This window comes from Elephas maximus, chromosome 23, assembly GCF_024166365.1.
Source record: "Elephas maximus indicus isolate mEleMax1 chromosome 23, mEleMax1 primary haplotype, whole genome shotgun sequence".
NCBI classification, from domain to species: Eukaryota; Metazoa; Chordata; class Mammalia; order Proboscidea; family Elephantidae; genus Elephas; species Elephas maximus.
Genome location: NC_064841.1, coordinates 60,430,944 through 60,449,765, shown reverse-complemented (window position 1 = coordinate 60,449,765; position 18,822 = coordinate 60,430,944). Strand labels below are relative to the sequence as shown.

General features: G+C 42.1%; 1 protein-coding gene across 3 annotated transcripts in view; it reads right to left on the bottom strand.

Moving 5' to 3' along the window:
* PAN3 (poly(A) specific ribonuclease subunit PAN3) overlaps positions 1-17,806 on the bottom strand; it is a 171,450-nt gene extending 153,644 nt beyond the window's left edge. For 2 of the 3 annotated variants that reach the window (XR_007515085.1, XM_049867477.1), the window contains exon 1: positions 16,897-17,805. Coding sequence is in view for 2 of the 3 variants with exons in the window: in XM_049867477.1 (XP_049723434.1) it covers positions 16,897-17,326 (430 nt within the window). In the remaining variant the exon portion in view is untranslated. Of the gene's footprint in view, positions 1-16,896 lie in introns of all 3 variants that reach the window. The other variant, XM_049867478.1, reaches the window with a different exon arrangement.
* Positions 17,807-18,822: the final 1,016 nt, after the last annotated feature.

Here is an 18,822-nt window from a genome sequence, read left to right as displayed (position 1 = left end):
TTGACTGACATCTACAGAACACTCCACCCAACAGCAACCAAGTATACCTTCTTTTCTAGTGCACATGGAACATTCTCTAGAATAGACCAAATATTAGGTCATAAAGCAAGCCTTAGCAGAATCCAAAACACTGATATTACAAAGCGTTTTCTCTAACCATAAAGGCTACAAAGGTGGAAATCAGTAACAGAAAAAGCAGGGAAAAGAAATCAAACCCTTGGAAACTGAACAATACCCTGCTCAAAAAAGACCGGATCATAGAAGACATTAAAGATGGAATAAAGAAATTCAGAGAATCCAACGAGAATGAAAGCACTTCCTATCAGAACCTTTGGGACACATCGAAAGCAGTGCTCAGAGGTCAATTTATATCAATAAATGCACACATACAAAATGAAGAAAGGGCCAAAATCAAAGAATTATCCCTACAGCTTGAAGAAATAGAAAGAGGGCAACAAAAGAAACCCTCAGGCATCAGAAGAAAACAAATAACAAAAATTAGAGCAGAGCTAAATGAAACAGAAAACCAACTAAAAGGATTAACAAGACCAAAAGCTGATTCTTTGAAAAAAATCAACAAAATTGATAAACAATTGGCCAAACTGACAAAACAATAACAAGAGAGGAGGCAAATACCCCAAATAAGAAATAAGATGGGCAATATGATAACAGACTCAACTGAAATTAAAAGAAGCAGATCAGATTACTATGAAAAATTGTCCTCTAACAAATTTGAAAACCTAGAAGAAATAGATGAATTCCTAGAAAAACACTAGCTACCTAAACTAACAAAAACAGAGGTAGAACAACTAAATAGACCCATAACCAAAAAAAAGAGATTGAAAAGGTAATCAAAAAACTCCCAACAAAAAAGAGCCCTGACCCAAACCACTTCACTGCAGAGTTCTACCAAACTTTCAGAGAAGAGTTAACACTACTACTACTAAAGTTATTTCAGAGCTTAGAAAAGCATGGAATACTACCAAACTCATTCTATGAAGCCACCATATCCCTGATACCAAAACCAGGTAAAAAAAAGGTAAAAAAAAAAAAAAAGACACCATAAAACAAGAAAATTACAGACCTATATCCCTTGTGAACACAGATGCAAAAATCCTCAACAAAATTCTAGCCAAGAGAATTCAACAACATATCAAAAAAATAATTCACCATGACCAAGTGGGATTCATACCAGGTATGCAGGGATGGTTCAACACTGGAAAAACAATTAATGTAAAAAAAAAAATTTTTTTTATATTTATTACATACATAAAACAAAAGAATCACATGATTTTATCAATTGATGCATAAAAGGCATCTGACAAAGTTCAACACACATTCCTGATAAAAACTCTCAGCAAAATAAGAATAGAAGGAAAATTCCTCAACATAATAAAGGGCACTTATACAAAGCCAACAGCCAACATCATCCTAAATGGAGAGAGCCTGAAACCATTCCCCTTGAGACTGGGAACCAAACAAGGATGCCCTTTATCATCGCTCTTATTCAACATTGTGCTGGAGGTCCTAGCCAGAGCAATTAGGCTAGATAAAGAAATAAAGGGCATCCAGATTGGCAAGGAAGAAGTAAAGGTATCTCTATTTGCAGATGACATGATCTTATACACAGAAAACCCTAAAGATTCCTCAAGAAAACTACTGAAACTGATAGAAGAGTTCAGCACAGTATCAGGATACAAAATAAGCAAACAAAAATCAGCTGGATTCCTCTACACCAACAAGGAGGACATTGAAGAAGAAATCACCAAATCAATGCCATTTACAGTAGCCCCCAAGAAGACAAAAGACTTAGGAATAAATCTCACCAGAGATGTAAAAGACTCATGCATGGAACACTACAAAACGCTTCTGCAGGAAACCAAAAGAGACCTACGTAAGTGGAAAAACATACCTTGCTCATGGATAGGAAGACTTAACATTATAAAAATGTCTATTCTACCAAAAGCCATCTACAGATTTAATGCAATTCCGATCCAAATTCCAATGAGATTCTTTAATGAAATAGAGAAACAAATCACCAACTTCTCATTAAAAAATGTCATCGGACATAATGAGAAGGAGAAACAAATCACCAACTTCATATGGAATGGAAAGAGGCCCTGGATAAGTAAAGCATTACTGAAAAAGAAGAACAAAGTGGGAAGCCTTACTCTACCTGATTTTAGAACCTATTATACCACCACAGTAGTCAAAACAGCCTGGTACTGGTATAACATCAGATACACAGACCACTGGAACAGAATTGAGAATCCAGACATAAATCCATCCACATATGAACAGATGATATTTGACAAAGGCCCCAAATCAGTTAAATGGGGAAAAGACAGTCTTTTTAACAAATGGTGCTGGCATAACTGGATATCCATCTGCAAAAAAATGAAACAAGACCCATACCTCACTCCATGCACAAAAACTAACTCAAAATGGATCAAAGACCTAAATATAAAATATAAAACAATAAAGATCATGGAAGAAAAAATAGGGACAATGTTAGGAGCCCTAATACATGGTATAAACAGTATACAAAACATTACTAACAATGCAGAAGAAAAACCAGATAACTGGGAGCTCCTAAAAATCAAACACCTATGCTCATCCAAAGACTTCACCAAAAGAGTAAAAAAACTACCTACAGACTGGGAAAAAGTTTTTAGCTACGACGTTTCCGATCAGCACTTGATCTCTAAAATCTACATGATACTGCAAAAACTCACTGCAAAAAGACAAATAGCCCAATTAAAAAACGGGCAAAAGATACGAACAGACACTTCAGTAAAGAAGACATTCAGGTAGCTAACAGGTACATTAGGAAATGCTCATGATCATTAGCCATTAGAGAAATGCAAATCAAAACTACAATGAGATTTCATCTCACTCCAACAAGGCTGGCATTAATCCAAAGAACGGAACAATATATGTTGGAGAGGCTGTGGAGAGACTGGAACACTTCTATACTGCTGGTGGGAACGTAAAATGCTACAATCACTTTGGAAACCGATCTGGCGCTTCCTTAAAAAGCTAGAAATAGTACTAACATACGATCCAGCAATCCCACTCCTTGGAATATATACCAGAGAAATAAGAGCGTTTACACCAACAGATATATGCACACCCATGTTCACTGCAGCACTATTTACAATAGCAAAAACATGGAAGCAACTAAAGTGCCCACTAACAGATGAATGGATAAATAAATTACCGTATATTCGCACAATGGAATACGCATCGATGAAGGACAATGACGAATCTGTGAAACATTTAATAATATGGAGGAATCTGGAAGGCATTATGCTGAATGAAATTAGTCAGTTGCAAAACGACAAATATTGTATAAGACCACTATTATAAGAACTCAAGAAATAGTCTAAACAGAGACAAAATATTCTTTGATGGTTATAAGGCAGGGAGGGAGGGTGGGTAGGAGAGGAGTATTCACTAATTAAGTAGTAGGTAAGAACTACTTTAGGTGACGGGAAAGAACACACAATACAGACAAGGTCAGCACAACTGGACTAAACAAAAAGCAAAGAAGTTTCCAGAATAAACTGAATGCTTTGAAGGCCAATGTAGCAGGGGCAGGGGTTTGGGGACCATTCTGGGGACATCTAAGTCAACTGGCATAATGAAATCCATTAAGAAAACATTCTGCATCCCACCTTGGAGGGGGCGTCTGGGGTCTTAAATGCTAGCAACTGGCCATCTAAGGTACATAAATTGGTCTCAACCCACCTAGATCAAAGGAGAATGAAGAACACCAAGGACACAAGGTAATTATGAGCCCAAGAGACAGAAAGGGCCACATAACCAGAGATTACATCAGCCTGAGACCAGAAGAGCTAAATGGTGCCCAGCTACAACCAATGACTGCCCTGACAGGAAACACAACAGAGAACCCCTGAGGGAGCAGAAGAGCAGTGGGATGCAGACCCCAAATTCTCATAAAAAGACCAGACTTAATGGTCTGACTGAGACTAGAAGGACCCTGGTGGTCATGGCCCCCAGACCTTCTGTTGGCCCAGGACAGAAACCATTCCTGAAGCCAACTCTTCAGAAAGGGACTGGACTGGACAATGGGTTGGAGAAGGATGCTGGTGAGGAGTGAGCTTCTTGGATTAGGTGGACACTTGAGACTATGTTGGCATCTCCTGCCTGGAGGGGAGATGAGAGGATAGAGGGCTGTAGAAGCTGCCAAAATGGACAGGAAAAGAGAGTGGAGGGAGGGAACGGGCTGTCTCATTATGGGGAGAGTAATTGGGCGTATGTAGGAAAGTGTATGTAAGTTTTTGTGTGAGAGACTGACTTGATTGGTAAACTTTCACTTAAAGCACAATAAAAATTTTTAAAAAACACTTTCAATCAAGTATACAGTCAGATTCAGGAACAGCAAAATGAGACAGAATAAGTTTAACAAAAAAATGAGCAAAATAAAAAAGTTAAACTCACTGACATATAAAATCCTTTTCAGCTTTTTCTAGCTCTATCATGCTCTGATTACCTGTTATTTTTCAAAGCAGCCTATAGTATCTACATCAAGAAACCATGTTCATTGCAGCATTGTTCACAATAGCAAAAAGATGGGAACAACCTAGATGCCCATCAAGAGATAGATGTTTAAACAAACTGTGGTACATACACACCATGGAGTATTACACAACGCTAAAGAACAATGATGAATGCGTGAAGCATCTCATAACATGAATGAATCTGGAGGGCATTATGCTGAGTGAAGTAAGTCAATCACAAAAGGATAAATATTGTATAAGACCACTACTGTAAATACTCATGAAAAGGTTTACAAACAAAAAGGAACAGTATTTGATGGTTACGGGGGCTGGATGGAAAAACAATAGACAATAGATAAACAGTAACTTTGGTGAAGGGTGAAACAGTACAGAATACTGGGTAAGCCAGCACAGCCTGTACAAGGCAAGGCCATGGTAGCTCCATAGACACATCCAAACTCCCTGAGGGACTGAATTGTTGGGATGGGGGCTGTGGGGGCCATGGTCTTAGGGAACATCTAGCTCAACTGGCATAACAGAGTTTATAAAAAATATGTTCTATATTCTATTTTGGTAAATAAGTGTCTGGGGTCTTAAAAGCCTGTGAGCGGCCATCTAGGATACTCTACTGGTCTCACCCCTTCAGGAGCAAGGAAGACTAAACACATAACGGAAAGTTTAGCCCAAAGGACTAATGGACCACACGTACCATGGCCTCTACCAGACTGAGTTAAGTACAACTAGATGGTGACCGGCTAATACCACTGACTACTCTGACACGGATCACAAGAGAGGGTCCCAGACAGGGGTGGAGAGAAGTGTAGAACAAAATTCTAACTCAAAAAGAAAGACCAGACTTGCTGGCCTGACAGAGACTGGAGAAATCCTGAGAGTATAGCCCCCAGACACCTTTTCAGCTCAGTAATGAGGCCACTCCTGAGGTTCACCCTTCAGTGAAAGATTGAACAGGTCCATGGAAAAAAACAAGACTAAAGGAGCGCACAAGCCCTAGGGCAGGGACTGGAAGGCAGGAGGGAACAGGACAGCTGGTAATAGGGAACCCAAGGATGAGAAGGGAGAGTGTACGTGTGTCGTGGGGTTGTCAACCAATGTCATACAACAATGTGTGTACTGTTTGATGAGAAACTAGTTTGTTCTGTGAACCTTCATCTGAAGTTCAATCAAAAAAAAAAAAAAAAGAACGTAGAAAGATAACAAAAGGCTATTAAATAACCAATAACATTAGTCTTTTATTAAGTACACAAATGAATTCTGTAGAGATAGTTTACAAGTATTAATTTATTAGGTGACTACAGATATGGTTTATGTAACTACCTCTAGATATGTGAGCCACTGGGCAATGATTTTTCTGGGGTAGATTTGATATTGATGAATATTTCAAGTAATTTATTTTCAGCCAACAGCATTCATAATAGGTTTGTTGTTGTTTTTAAGGTACCAAGTGTGGACCAGATTACTGAAGACTCTGTGTGCTCCCTAACGTATATAAACATCATATCTGTATAAATATATACATACACATCGACTCAACAGCACTACGGTTTTTAGGTATCTACAAAATACATCAAGACGTGACAGCTTAATGGCACCACTTGTAAAAGACTAGAGACAATCTAAATATTTATTAAAAACAATCTGTTAATACAACTATACAATGGAATACTACCCACTGCCGTCGAGTCGATTCTGACTCATAGCGACCCGATAGGACAGAGTAGAACTGCCCCATAGAGTTTCCAAGGAGCGCCTGGTGGATCTGAACTGCCGACCTTTTGGTTAGCAGCTGTAGCACTTAACCACTATGCCACCAGGGTTTCCAATGGAATATTATACAACCGTTAAAAGAGTAAGGTAGGTCGCTATGTGTGGATGTGAGACAAACTACAAGATACGCTATCAGGTGAAAAAATTCAAAGTGCATCAGGCTTCCATGTGTGTGCACTCATGCATGTGTGTGTATATGTGTGTCAATATGTGTTAGAGGTAGGGAAAGATAAACATGAAAAATTATATATGCAAAGACTATTTCTGGACAGGCACATAATAAAGTAGAAAAGAGTGCTGACTGTCTCTTGGAAAGGGGAATCAGAGATCTAAGAGGGGAAGGACAGTATTTTTCACTGTGTACCCTCTTGTGCTATTCAAATTTTTACTTGCGCATGTATTGTATTTTTTTATTTAAAAACCAAGATACCATTCCTATTTTTCTAAAGCTGTTTTTTTTTTTTAATATTTAAAAATATAATTAAAAACTAGCTTAGAAAAATAGAAACAACATCTTCTCTTAAAAAAAAAAAAAAGCTAGAGCAACCTCCCAGCTTTTTAATGGAGGAGGACTACAGTAAACCTGCAAAAGTTGGAACCTGGATAACGCAGAAACCTATGAGAGAAGGAAAACTCAAATATTTTCCACTAAAATGAGAGAGACAAAGGTGGTAAGTCTGCACCCTATCGAAGCCAAAAAACTTTCGAGGTCCGGAAGAACAAGGCAGTCCTGTGGAGTTCCAGCTCTCACAGGTTTCACTGTATTATCGACACATCAATGAATTCGGCAGAAATTAGCGCGATCAGCATGCCCTTACCTATGCTGAAGTTAAGCTGCTGAGTGGTCAATGTTTTTAACAGTTGTTGTGTGGGCAAAGGGAAGAATTTTAAAGATTAAGCATGACATACTGTATTTTCTAGAACATAAAAATCTTGAGAACAGAAAAGCATTTTAGAGCTGGAGAGATCTGGGAGGTCATGTACTCCATACCTGATTCACCTCTTTTACACACGCAGAAAGCTACTTTCAAGGGGATTAAATGACTAGCCTAAGGCCACAAAATTATTTTGCAAAAGGCAGCACTGAAATCAAAACATCAGGACCTCCAGACCAGTGCTAATTCCTAAATATTGAGAGGAAACACATAAACTATACATACTGATTTGTTAATATAAGACAACAGCATATGTAACAAATATTTTATCATACTGCATTTTGCTAAGGTTTTGGCTCACTAAACTACAAACAAGACATAAAGTTAATACGGAAAAACAAATGTGAGTAATTCTGCTACAAGACTCATATTGATATATAATATTTATAGTATACGCTTGTACTGTGCAACATAGAAAAGATCTGAAAACAAAAAACTATTAGTAATGACTATTGTAGTTGCCGTCAAGTTGATTCCAACTCGTGGTGACGCCATGAGTACAGAGTAGAACTGCTCCATGGGGTTTTCAAGGCTGTGTGTGACCTTTCAGAAGCAGATCAACAGGCCTATCTTCCAAAGAGGCTCTAGATAGATGCAAACCATCAACCTTTCAGCTAACAGTCGAGCACCCAGGGACTCCTAATAATGATTAACTCTGGACAATAAAATTAGGAGGATGGTTTAGTTTGACTTCATGTACTTTTGTTCCAATGAAAATTTTTACCAAAAAAAAAAAATATATATATATATACACGTATGTACATATATAGGAAACTCTGGTGGCATTCTGGTTAAGTGTTATGGATGCTAACCAAAAGGTCGGCAGTTCGAATCTGCCAGGCACTCCTTGGAAACTCTATGGGGCAGTTCTACTCTGTCCTGTAGGGTCGCTATGAGTCGGAATCGACTCTACAGCAGTGGGTTTGGTTTTCTGGTATGGATATATACAGGACTGTAGCATAGTGGTTAGGAGCTTAGCTGCTAACCAAAGGTCGGTAGTTCAAATCCACCAGCCGCTCCTTGCAAACCCTACGGAGCAGTTCTACTCTGTCCTATAGGGTCGTTGTGAGTCAGAACCGACTAGATGGCAACAGGTTTGGATCTGGTTTTTTGCTTATAATTTTAAAACAAGTTAAATTAAAAGAATGAAAACCTAACCTAAAATAGATGAATCAAAAACATATTGAAACCTATCAATAAACACTCCTTAAAATCTTAGCATTTATTTTTTAAAATATCACTTCTAGTCACTATAGGCGTCTATAGCTTTTTACACAAATGTAGACATGCTTATAGAAAAGCAAATAAAAGCTGCTCCAAAGTAAAAATGGATATAAATTTTCCAGTTTAAAAAAAAGAGAGAAACTCAGCAATAAAAAGGACTTACTGATATGCTCAATGACTTGACTGAACCTTGAAGAAATTATGCTGAGTGAAAAAAAGGCAATCCCCAAAGGCTGCATGGAACCCTGGTGGAACAGTGATTACGACCTAGGCTGCTAACCAAAAGGTCTGCAGTTTGAATGTATCTGCTGCTCCTTGGAAGCCCTATGGGGCAGCTCTACTGACCTACAGTGTCGCTATGAGTCAGAACCAACTCGAGAGCAACCAGTTTGCTTCGTTTTTTAAACCCACACACACACGCACGAACAGGTAAGACTGAGGAAATCTGAATAAGCTAGACAGACTGTATAAATCAATGATGGCTGTGATACTGGACTGTACTATAATTATCTGAGATGTTACCACAGGGGGAAACTATGTGAAGCGTTCATGAGATCTCGCTGTATTATTTCTTAAACAACTGCTTATCACTTCACAATGATCTCAAAATAAAAAGTTTATTTAAATAGAGAGAAAAAAATCTACAAAAGGGGAAGTAACAGGAAGATGTTTTGTTTTGGGCAGTCGTTCCTCTTCGCAGAGGGCTGTTTCAAACCCAGCTGCACAGAAAAAAGCCCTTTACTCATTAGCTTACTCCTACCTGGACATTAGTACAGCTCGCTTTGATTTTTCCTCGTAACACTTATCAAGACCGAATGCTGTTTCACACCTGGGATATCTGTGTTCCCCACTAGAATGTAAACTCCATTAGGGTGGAATTTTGTTCAGTTCACGGTTGTATCCCTATCAGCTAGAGCAGAGCTCGTTATCTTGCAAGCACTATATTAAATGAGTGAAATGAAAGGCATTAAAAAGTCTTTGTTATCCACTTTGTCTATAATAAAAAATTTTTTTAAACTATCCGAACTATGCTAATGGGAAATTGCAAGTATTCACTTTCCTGTCAGCTGATTCAGGTCTGTGGGATGAAAACTGTACTTCTGGTCTAAACAAAAACAGTTTTGCCACGCACACTACATATTCAAAGCTGGTATGTGAACATCAGCTCAATAATCGGTAGGTATTTTACTGGTCTTCAAAGTATGCTCTCAAAAATTTTGGGAGGAAACGAACCGTAGGAGTTAAATTGTAAATTTATAATTTACATTATTTAACAAGAATAGAAACTAAGACTGAAAACTCACTATATATCAGGCAACGTGCTGACCATGTCACATGCAATCCTCACAACCGCTGACGTAAACACTATTATTACACCCATTTTTAAGATGAGAAAAACCGAGGTTTAAAGGACAAAAATTTTCCCAAGTTCACAAAGCTAATAAGTAAGAGTCAGGATTGCATCCCAGGTATCTTATTCCAAAGACTTCACTACTACCTAAATTAGTAGAACTAGAAAATAAGGTTATTTTGGTAAAATAAACAAACCTGCTGGGGTTCAAAAAAAGCAATGTGCATAAAAATACAAATATGGGCATAATAAATATTTTAGCTGCTAAAAATTGAGACCAAATGAGACTAAAACCATTTTTTAAAAGTCCAGCTATTTTAAAATATTAGAATTCCATCACCAAAATGCCAAGAATCAAAAATTCAACTGAACTTAAATCAAGTTACTTTTAAGCCTTAGAAGGTCCCAAGTCCAACAGAAATATGAAATGTCAGAAACAAATGCTTTGTATTTGTTTAAATTAAACTGTATCTCCCAAACAATAACCCTGAAGGCTAGAACATGATGACTACCACACTGCCAGCTCCACACAATACCCGGAATGAGAAAACATAATACGTACACTGTATACATGAAAAGTAAGCAAAAATAAAGTATGGTTTCCTACAAGGTTGACTTGAAACATCACTGCAACTTACTAAGAAGAAAAAGCCTTTGTGTTTCAGTATTCCAATGCTTGGGAAATAAGGATAAAATTTTCTCTTCCATTTCCTCCAAGGTTTTGCTTTAACACACTACCTGCAACACTAACAATTCTGCAAACGTAAAGTACTAACACAAGGGTCAAAAACTCGGGGGGGGCAGGGAAGAGGGGACAAGCATGTAAAAGATATCTAATAGACGGTCTTGGCTCCATCAAAAGACAGCCCTCTTCCAATACAGGTAAGAATTGCCCTTCAAGGAAAGCCAAAAATCTGCATTTCTATATGAAATCTTTTGATTTTTTAAAAAATGTCGGCAAATAATTTAACTAAAATACACACATGCAAATTAAAAACACAAAGTGATACAATAACACCAGAATGGCTAAAACTATAAAGAGAGATAATAACAAGTATTGGGGAGAATGTGGGGCAGCCAGAACTCTCCCACACTGCTGCAGGCAGTGTAACTGTGGCACAATCCATTTAGAAAACTATTAGGCATTACTTACTGTCATAAGGTCTACATATACAGACCTTATTATGTATGACCCAGCAATTCCACTCTATGTGATTCAAGAGAAATGAAATGTTTGACTTGTTCACCAAAATAACACTTATGAGAAAGTTCAAAAGTCTTCCTAATAAAGGAAACTTGTAACCGATCCAAATGTTCGCAAACAGTAAAAGAAGAAAATAAAATGGCGTATATCCACATAATGGAGCACTGAACGCTAACGACTGAAAACCAGACGAGTTGTGGGATGACATCAAGGGCATCATACATGAAGAAAGTAAACAGTCATTAAAAAGATAAGAAAAGACCAAAACAGATGTCAGAAGAAGCTCTGAGACCTGCTCTCGAATGTCAAGTAGCTAAAGCAAAAGGAAGAAGTGATGAAGTGATAGAGCTGAACTGATTCCCACAGGCAGCTTGAGAAGACTAAATATTACAATGAAATGTGCAACTATCTGGAGTTAGAAAACCAGAAGGGAAGAAAACACTCAGCATTTCTCAAGCTGAAAGAATGGAAGAAAAAATTCAAGCCTCAAGATGCAATTTTGAAGGATTCTATAGGCAAAATGTTGAACGATGCAGAGAGCATCAAAAGAAGACAGAATACAGAGTCATTGTACCAAAAAGAATTGGTCAGCATTTGACCATCTCAGAAGAAGCAGATGATCAAGAACCTATAGTATGGAAAGAAAAAGTCCAAACTGCACTGAAGGCATTGGCGAAAAACAAGACTCCAGGAACTAAGGGAATGCCGACTGAGATGTTTCAACTAACAGACGCAGCATTGGAAGTGCTCACTCATCTATGCCAAGAAATTTGGAAAATACCTACCTAGCCAACCGACTGGAAGAGATCCGTATCCGTGCCCACTCCAAAGAAAGGTGATACAAAAGAATGCAGAAATTATTGAAAAATATCATTAATATCACAAATAAATTTTTTTCCTTTTTTATTATTGTACTTCAGATGAAGGTTTACAGAACAAACTAGCTTCTCATTAAAGTTAGTATACATGTTCTGTGACACTGGTTACTAACCCTATGACATGTCAACACTCTCCCCTTCTCGGCCTATGGGTTCCCTATTATCAGCTTTCCCGTCCCTCCTGCCTTCTAGTCCTTACCCCTGAGCTGGTGCGCCCCTTTAGTCTCGTTCCGTTTTACGTGCCTGTCTAATCTTTAACTGAAGGGTGAACCTCGGAAGTGACTTCATTACTGAACTAAAAGGCTGTCCCGGGGCCATACTCTTGGGGTTTCTCCGGTCTCCGTCAAAGCAGTAAGTCTGGTTTTTGTTGTTGTTGTTGGAATTTTGTTCTACCTTTTTCTCAAGCTCTGTCACATACAAGTAAAATTTTGCAAAGGATCATTTGAAAGTGGTTGCTGGAGCACATCAACAGGACAAGGCCAGAAATTCAAACTGGATTCAGAAGACGATGTGGAACAAGGGATATCACTGCCGATGTCAGATGGATCTCGGCTGAAAGCAGAGAAGACCAGAAAGATATTACCTGTGTTTTATTGACTATGCAAAGACATTCAACTGTGTGAACTCTAACAAATTAAAAAAAATATTACAAAGTATGGGAATTCCAGAACACTTATTTGTGTTCATGAGGAGCCTGTACCCAGATCAAGAGGCAGTCGTTCAAACAGAACAAGGGGATGCTGCGTGGTTTAAAATCAGTAAAGGTAAGTGTCAGGGTTGTATTCTTTCACCATACTTATTTAACCTGTATGCTGACAAATACTCAGAGAAACTGGACTATAGGAAGAAGAACACAGCATCAGGGTTGGTGGAAGACTAACAACCTGCAATATGCAGATGACACAACCTTGCTTGCTGAAAGAGGCCTTGAAGCACTTACTGATGAAGATCAAAGACTACAGCCTTTAGCATGGATTAAACCTCAACATCAAGAAAACAAAAATCCTCACAACTGCACCAGTAAACAACATCATGATAAACAGAAAATACTGAAGTTGTCGAGGATTTCATTTTACTTGGATCCACAATCAACGCCCATGGAAGCAGCTGTCAATAAGTCAAACAACATAATGCATTGGGCAAATCTGCTACAAAAGACTTCTTTAAAGTGTTAAAAAGCAAAGATGTTGCTTTGTGGACTAAGGTACACCTGACCAAAGTCATGGTATTTTCAATCACCTGATATACATGCAAAAGGTGGACAATGAATAAGGAAGACCAAAGTAGAACTGATGCCTTTGAATTACCGTGTTGGCGAAGAATACTGAACATACCACGGACTGCCAGAAGAATGAACAAATCTGTCTTGGAACCAGAGTACTCCTCAGAAGCGAGACTCTGTCTCACTTACTTTGGACATGTTATCAGGAAGGACCAGTCCCTGGAGAAGAACATTATGCTTAGTAAAGTAGAGAGTGAGTAAAAAAGAGAAAGACCCTCAATGAGATGGGTTGTTGACACAGTGGCTGCAACAATGGGCTCAATCAGAGTAACAACTGTGAGGCCGGCGCAAGATTGGGAAGTGTTTTGTTCTGTTGTACAGAGGGTCGCTTTAAGTTGGAATCAACTTGACAGGCCTGTAAAAACTGCTTGGGGGCAGCGTCTGACCTCCTCCAACCCTACATGGGGGAAGGAGAACCAAGATCACCAGAACAAGGCTGACTCCCACGAGGTGGAGGCCAGACAAGGCTCTTCTCTCTGCCATCTTTACTAATTCTGACACTAACTGTCCCTCCTAGAGAACTCTCTACTGGGTTGTGTAATTCATTGCAATGGTCACACAGAACTCACAGACCACACTGAAAGGAGTATGGAATTTATTAGGGAAGTAACAGTTACAATCCAGGCTCAACAACACTCAGGATACAGTTCTTCCATCAGGAGAGGCTCTCCCCAGCTATGCTCACAGGCATACCTCTCCCTGGTCCTCAGCCTCTGCCCAAAGGCACTCAGCTTTCTTTCTTTGTCTGCCAGGGACCCCACCAAGCCATCTCCTGCTGCTGGGTCTCTCCTGCTGCTCTCTCCTTTCTTGGTGGTGGTGGGCTTTCCTCTCTGCCTGGAATTGACTCTCTTTTATGACAAAACTGACCAATCCCCTGGATGGGCCACAATTATCTTATTTGCACAGCCCCACCCAATCACCTGGTTCGGAGTCTCAAGACCATAGCTACAAAGGCCACACACGAGAGTAATTAATAAAACCACGATGCCAAACAACATACAGGAATCAGACTAAAGGGGTTATTCCTATATGACACGAACGGTTGTCCCAAACACAACGGTGACAGAAGCCCACAAAAGAATACATACCACATAACTCCATTTCTGTGAATTTCACAAAGTACAGTAGTCTGTAGTGTTAGAATATGTGGTCACCTTTCAGAAACAGTGACTGGGACTCGGCCCTGATTACTCTCCACTTCTTGATCTGAGTGCTGGTTGCGTGGTTCATCGTGTGGAAATTCCAAGAACTTATGGTTTGTTCACTATTCTCCAAGTATGTTCTACTTCAGTAAAAGCTTATGCCATGGAGATCAAACAAATTATTTCCGCAGGCAGACCCAGCTTATCAGAGCTGGTAAGTTTGTGGCTCTCAGCTAGAGAGCTAGAGAAATACTATATGTTCTTAAAGAGGAGCAAAGAGAAACTACAAGAGCAAAAAATAAAATTGCCTCAGTGATGCTACATGATCAAATCAGAACTAACGGAATTTAAATTTCTCCTAACAGCAACACCATGAGTTAAATGTAAAGAATTCAAAGCAGCCAGGAAATCACCACCATCGACTTTGCTGACTCCTGAGCAGCCTGACTTGCCACTCAGTGATCGGCAGCAGTTTTCTCTCAACCAGGAGGAGTCACAGCCTAGGTGCTACTGGGAGATACCAAGAAGCCTACCTCAGAAAGAGGAGCCTTGGGCTCCACCCAGTCAAGTTACAGGAAACCCCACAGAACCCAAATTCATATATCAGCTGTTTAATCAAATAACTGTTAGATGACTGGATCCAAAAACCCACTGTGGTGGATTCGATTTCGACTTATAGCGACCCTACAGGAACAGACTAGAACTGCCCCATAGAGTTTCCAATGAGCATCTGGTGGATTCCAACCATCACCCTCTTGGTTAGCAGACATAGTCCTTAATCACTACGCCACCAGGGTTTCCAGGTGACTGGGTATTGATTTTAAAATGCCTTTTTAGTATTAACTGTCCACCCTCTCAAGAACCCATGTCCCAGACAATTATTTTCCTTTCTTGAGACATGGAATGGTGCCACCTTTAAGCCATTTTAGTCTTCCACCTAAAATGCCTGCTTTCACCTCCCATCTTCACCTGTTTATTTCTGATGGAACTTTTCACGTCCCACCTCTACCACCTACTGTGTTCACTAAAAAATCCTTAAAAGATCACATATTAAATCAAACAGCGTTTTAAAAAGTGCTTCTTTCTGTGGAGAATAAAAGTACTATTCGGTTTTATGGTTTGCTCATCTAGCATTACTCTTAATTTGAGCCATAACTCACAGATCCAACAAAAGTTTACCTTGAAAATGCAAGGCTGCTGCTCAAAAGTGACAAAATTTCACCAGAACACACTTTTCACAATACATCTGAAGCTACAAATTAATCCTCACCAAATATATCTGCGTTAAGGTCAAGTCCATCACACTAAAAGAAATACATGCTCAGAAAGCAAGTTTCTGGGAAAACTAAAACCCAAACCCGTTGCCCCATAAGGTTTCGAAGTACCGACTGGTGGTTTCTAACTGCGGACCTTTTGGTTCACAGCCTTAGTTCTTAACCACTGTGCCACCAAGGCTCCTCACAGAGCAAATACGTGCTAAAAACTCCTGCCAAGTTCACTTAAAATAAAACACACGTACACACACACTCACACACATGTTCTCATGTCCGAGTTAAACTGCCTACCCAGATATTTTAAGACCTAGAAGGTATTTAAACTTCCCAAGAAAACATGACTTTCCCAGCCGGTTTAGAAATACTCAGTAATACTAAGAAAAAAGGAAGATCGGATACCTGCTCTACTCTTTCCTTAAGGGCAACTTCCTGTAAAAGAGATTACACTTGCACTTGTAATCGTAAACTCCATGCAGTAAAAACGAAAAAGTTGCAAGTCAACAAATTATAGCAAATGAAAAAGTCAAACTATAAAGTGCGCTAAGACGTCCGAAGCAACAAAGTGCTCAGTAGTTCACAAGGTGCGCGCACCTAACACGCTCTCAAGGCACCGTGCTAAGTTTGCTTGCTACAAAGTTGTAGCAGACCGGATCCCTACTGACACTCGGCAAACACATTCCAGCTTCCAGGAAAACTATGTTGAAGTGCAAGTCTTGTGAAATTAACATTCTAAACTCTCGACTAAACCCCAGGACACTCTAAAAGCGTCGGTGCCTTTGCTCCTAATCCTTAGAAAGCATTTCCTGCCTGGAAAACCCTTCTCCGCCAAGCCGTCCTCCAACTTTCTCCCTTCTCTCGACCTGCTCCAGGAAGCCTTAAGGCCCCCTCCTCTCCCGCCCCCGACCCACCCACAGGCCCACCCGGGAAGCTCAACGCCCGGCACACACCGGTCCACACCGGCACGCAAAACCCATGTGCCCGCAAACCCGGCCCCTTTCCACACCCCCCGGAAACGGCACCCCCTTTCTCACTCGCGGCACGCCGCAGCCCATCCCCCTGCCTCCCCGCCCCCACTCCCATCACCCAGTCCACCCACCCACGCTCCCGGGGACCCAGCGTTCCCTCGCTCCCCGGCTCGCCGCAGGCCGTGGGGAGGGGAAGCAGGAAGAAGGAGAGCTCGGCCAGGCCTAGGCCTCCCTGACGGCCGAGGGAGGAGAACCGGGAGCCGCGGGCCGGCCCCAGGCCTTCCCTCCGGGGCGCCCCGAGGCCGCGGCGACCCTCCCGCCCGGCACACTCACTTGCCAGCCGCGCTCCATCGAGTCCCCCGCCGCTGCCGCCTCCGCCGCCTGCGGCTCCGGGCGCCCCCAGGTCCGGCTTCTTGGGCCCCGGCGGCGGGGGCGGCCCGGCTCCCCCGCCCGGGACCGCTCCGGGCGGAAAGGCGGCCCCGGGCGCGCCCGCCAGCGCCAGGGGGACGCTGTTGCTATGGAGGCCGAGGCCCGGGGCAGCCCCGGCGGCTGGGTCCTCATGCAGGAACTGACACTCCTCCCCGTAGAAGCAAGTCTTATCCTTAGCGTAGTAGCGGCAGTACTTCAGCTTCACTCCCGCCGTCGCCCCGCCGGGGACGCCCCCGACCCCCGGCGGGGCCACCACCGCCACTGCCGCCGCCAGCGAGGAGGAGGAAGGAGAGGCGGCGGCCGAGGGGGGCGGGAGGCCGCCGCCACTGTTCATGGCAACGCCGCAGCCCCGTCTTCCGCTGCCGCCGGAGGAGCCCCCGCCGCCGCCGCCGCCACCATAGACGGGGGAGGGCAGGAAGACGCCGCCGGTGCCGGATAAAAGCCTGGGCGGGTGGGTCCGTCCCGCTGCGGGAGCCGGAGCCGCCCGGGGAGAGGGGGAGGGGAGAGGGGAGGGAGGAGGGGGCAGGAGGGAGGGGAGGGGGAGAGTTGGGATTCTCTCACTCACTCTCTCGTTCTCTTTTCTTAAAGGGGCCGCGCGGGACGCTGGGGTGGGCGCGCGGGCCCAGGCGGGGACTCCGAGGGCGCGGGGAGGGAAAGAGAGAGCGGCGGCGGCCAAGGGGTGGGGAGGGCGGAGGGGCGGTTTATTTTTAAATTCTGCCTCCACTTGCTCGCTCGCGCTCTGGTTCCTCGGAGTTGTTTATTCCATTTTCCTCTTCCTGAGCCGGCCGTCGCGGCTGCGCCTGCGCGCTCAGGCGCGGGGGCTTGTGGGTAGCGGGCGCGAGAGAGGAAGCCGGGCGGGCTGGGGGCCCTCGGGGGCCTCCGCGGGCCGGAGGCGGGTGGAGGGGCGCTTCTCGCTGGCGTTTCCTGACTTTGGTCGGGGCGGCGAAGCGCTCACCAGATCAAATACCTTCTTTTTTTTTTTTTCGTTCTTTTGTAAAGCCAGATGTCGTTTTTTTAATTGGAAAGACAAAATTCACAGAAAGTAGAATGTCGTTTTCAGGGGCTGCACCTGGGAACCGGGCCCGTGCCCTGGCTCTAGTTGAAGAATAATCTCATCTTGTTTGCCTGTCCGATTCGTCGTCGTCTTTCTTTTTTCATCCCTTCCTCCTCTCCCTTTCCCGCGAAGGTGATGAGAGCTACCGGACTGGTTACCCGAACTTCCGGGCCCCTTGCCAAAGAATGGAGCCAAGAAAGGTTGCTGTAGACAAACCCCCTGCTCAGTCCAGCACCTGTTTCCTCTCTTCCTGTACCACCAAAGGCCCTCGGTACATTTGGAAAAATGAGGTGCCACCTGGAGACAGCACTGCCTAGGCAGTACCAGAAGATTTCATTTATAAATGCACTAAGTTGATTTTCTCTTATAAGCCTAGTCTTGATTTGAAATTCCTTTTTAAAAAATAAGTTTTTTCCTCAGCCATCCTGAGGTTTTGCTCTACTATATCCAAAAAAAAAAAAAGTGTTCAGAGATTTCAAAGGATTGCTATGAAGGAAAATATGATTTTAACATTTGAGTTTTTCTTTGTAAAAGATTTTCTCACAAAGGCAGTATTGCAGTTGTGAAGGGGGGATGTTTGTTGACAGCATTTAAGGAATTGTGGCAAACAGAAGAGGTCACGGAAGAACGGATATAAAAGCAAATTAGCACACTGCAAAAAGGCAGAAAGGTGGATTCCAGTAGACCACAAACTGGTAAGCCTGGTGGCGTTCCTCAGCTATTCTAAATTCACTTGAATGACATTTGTATTCTGTTTGTCTGTTTAAAAGCAGTTT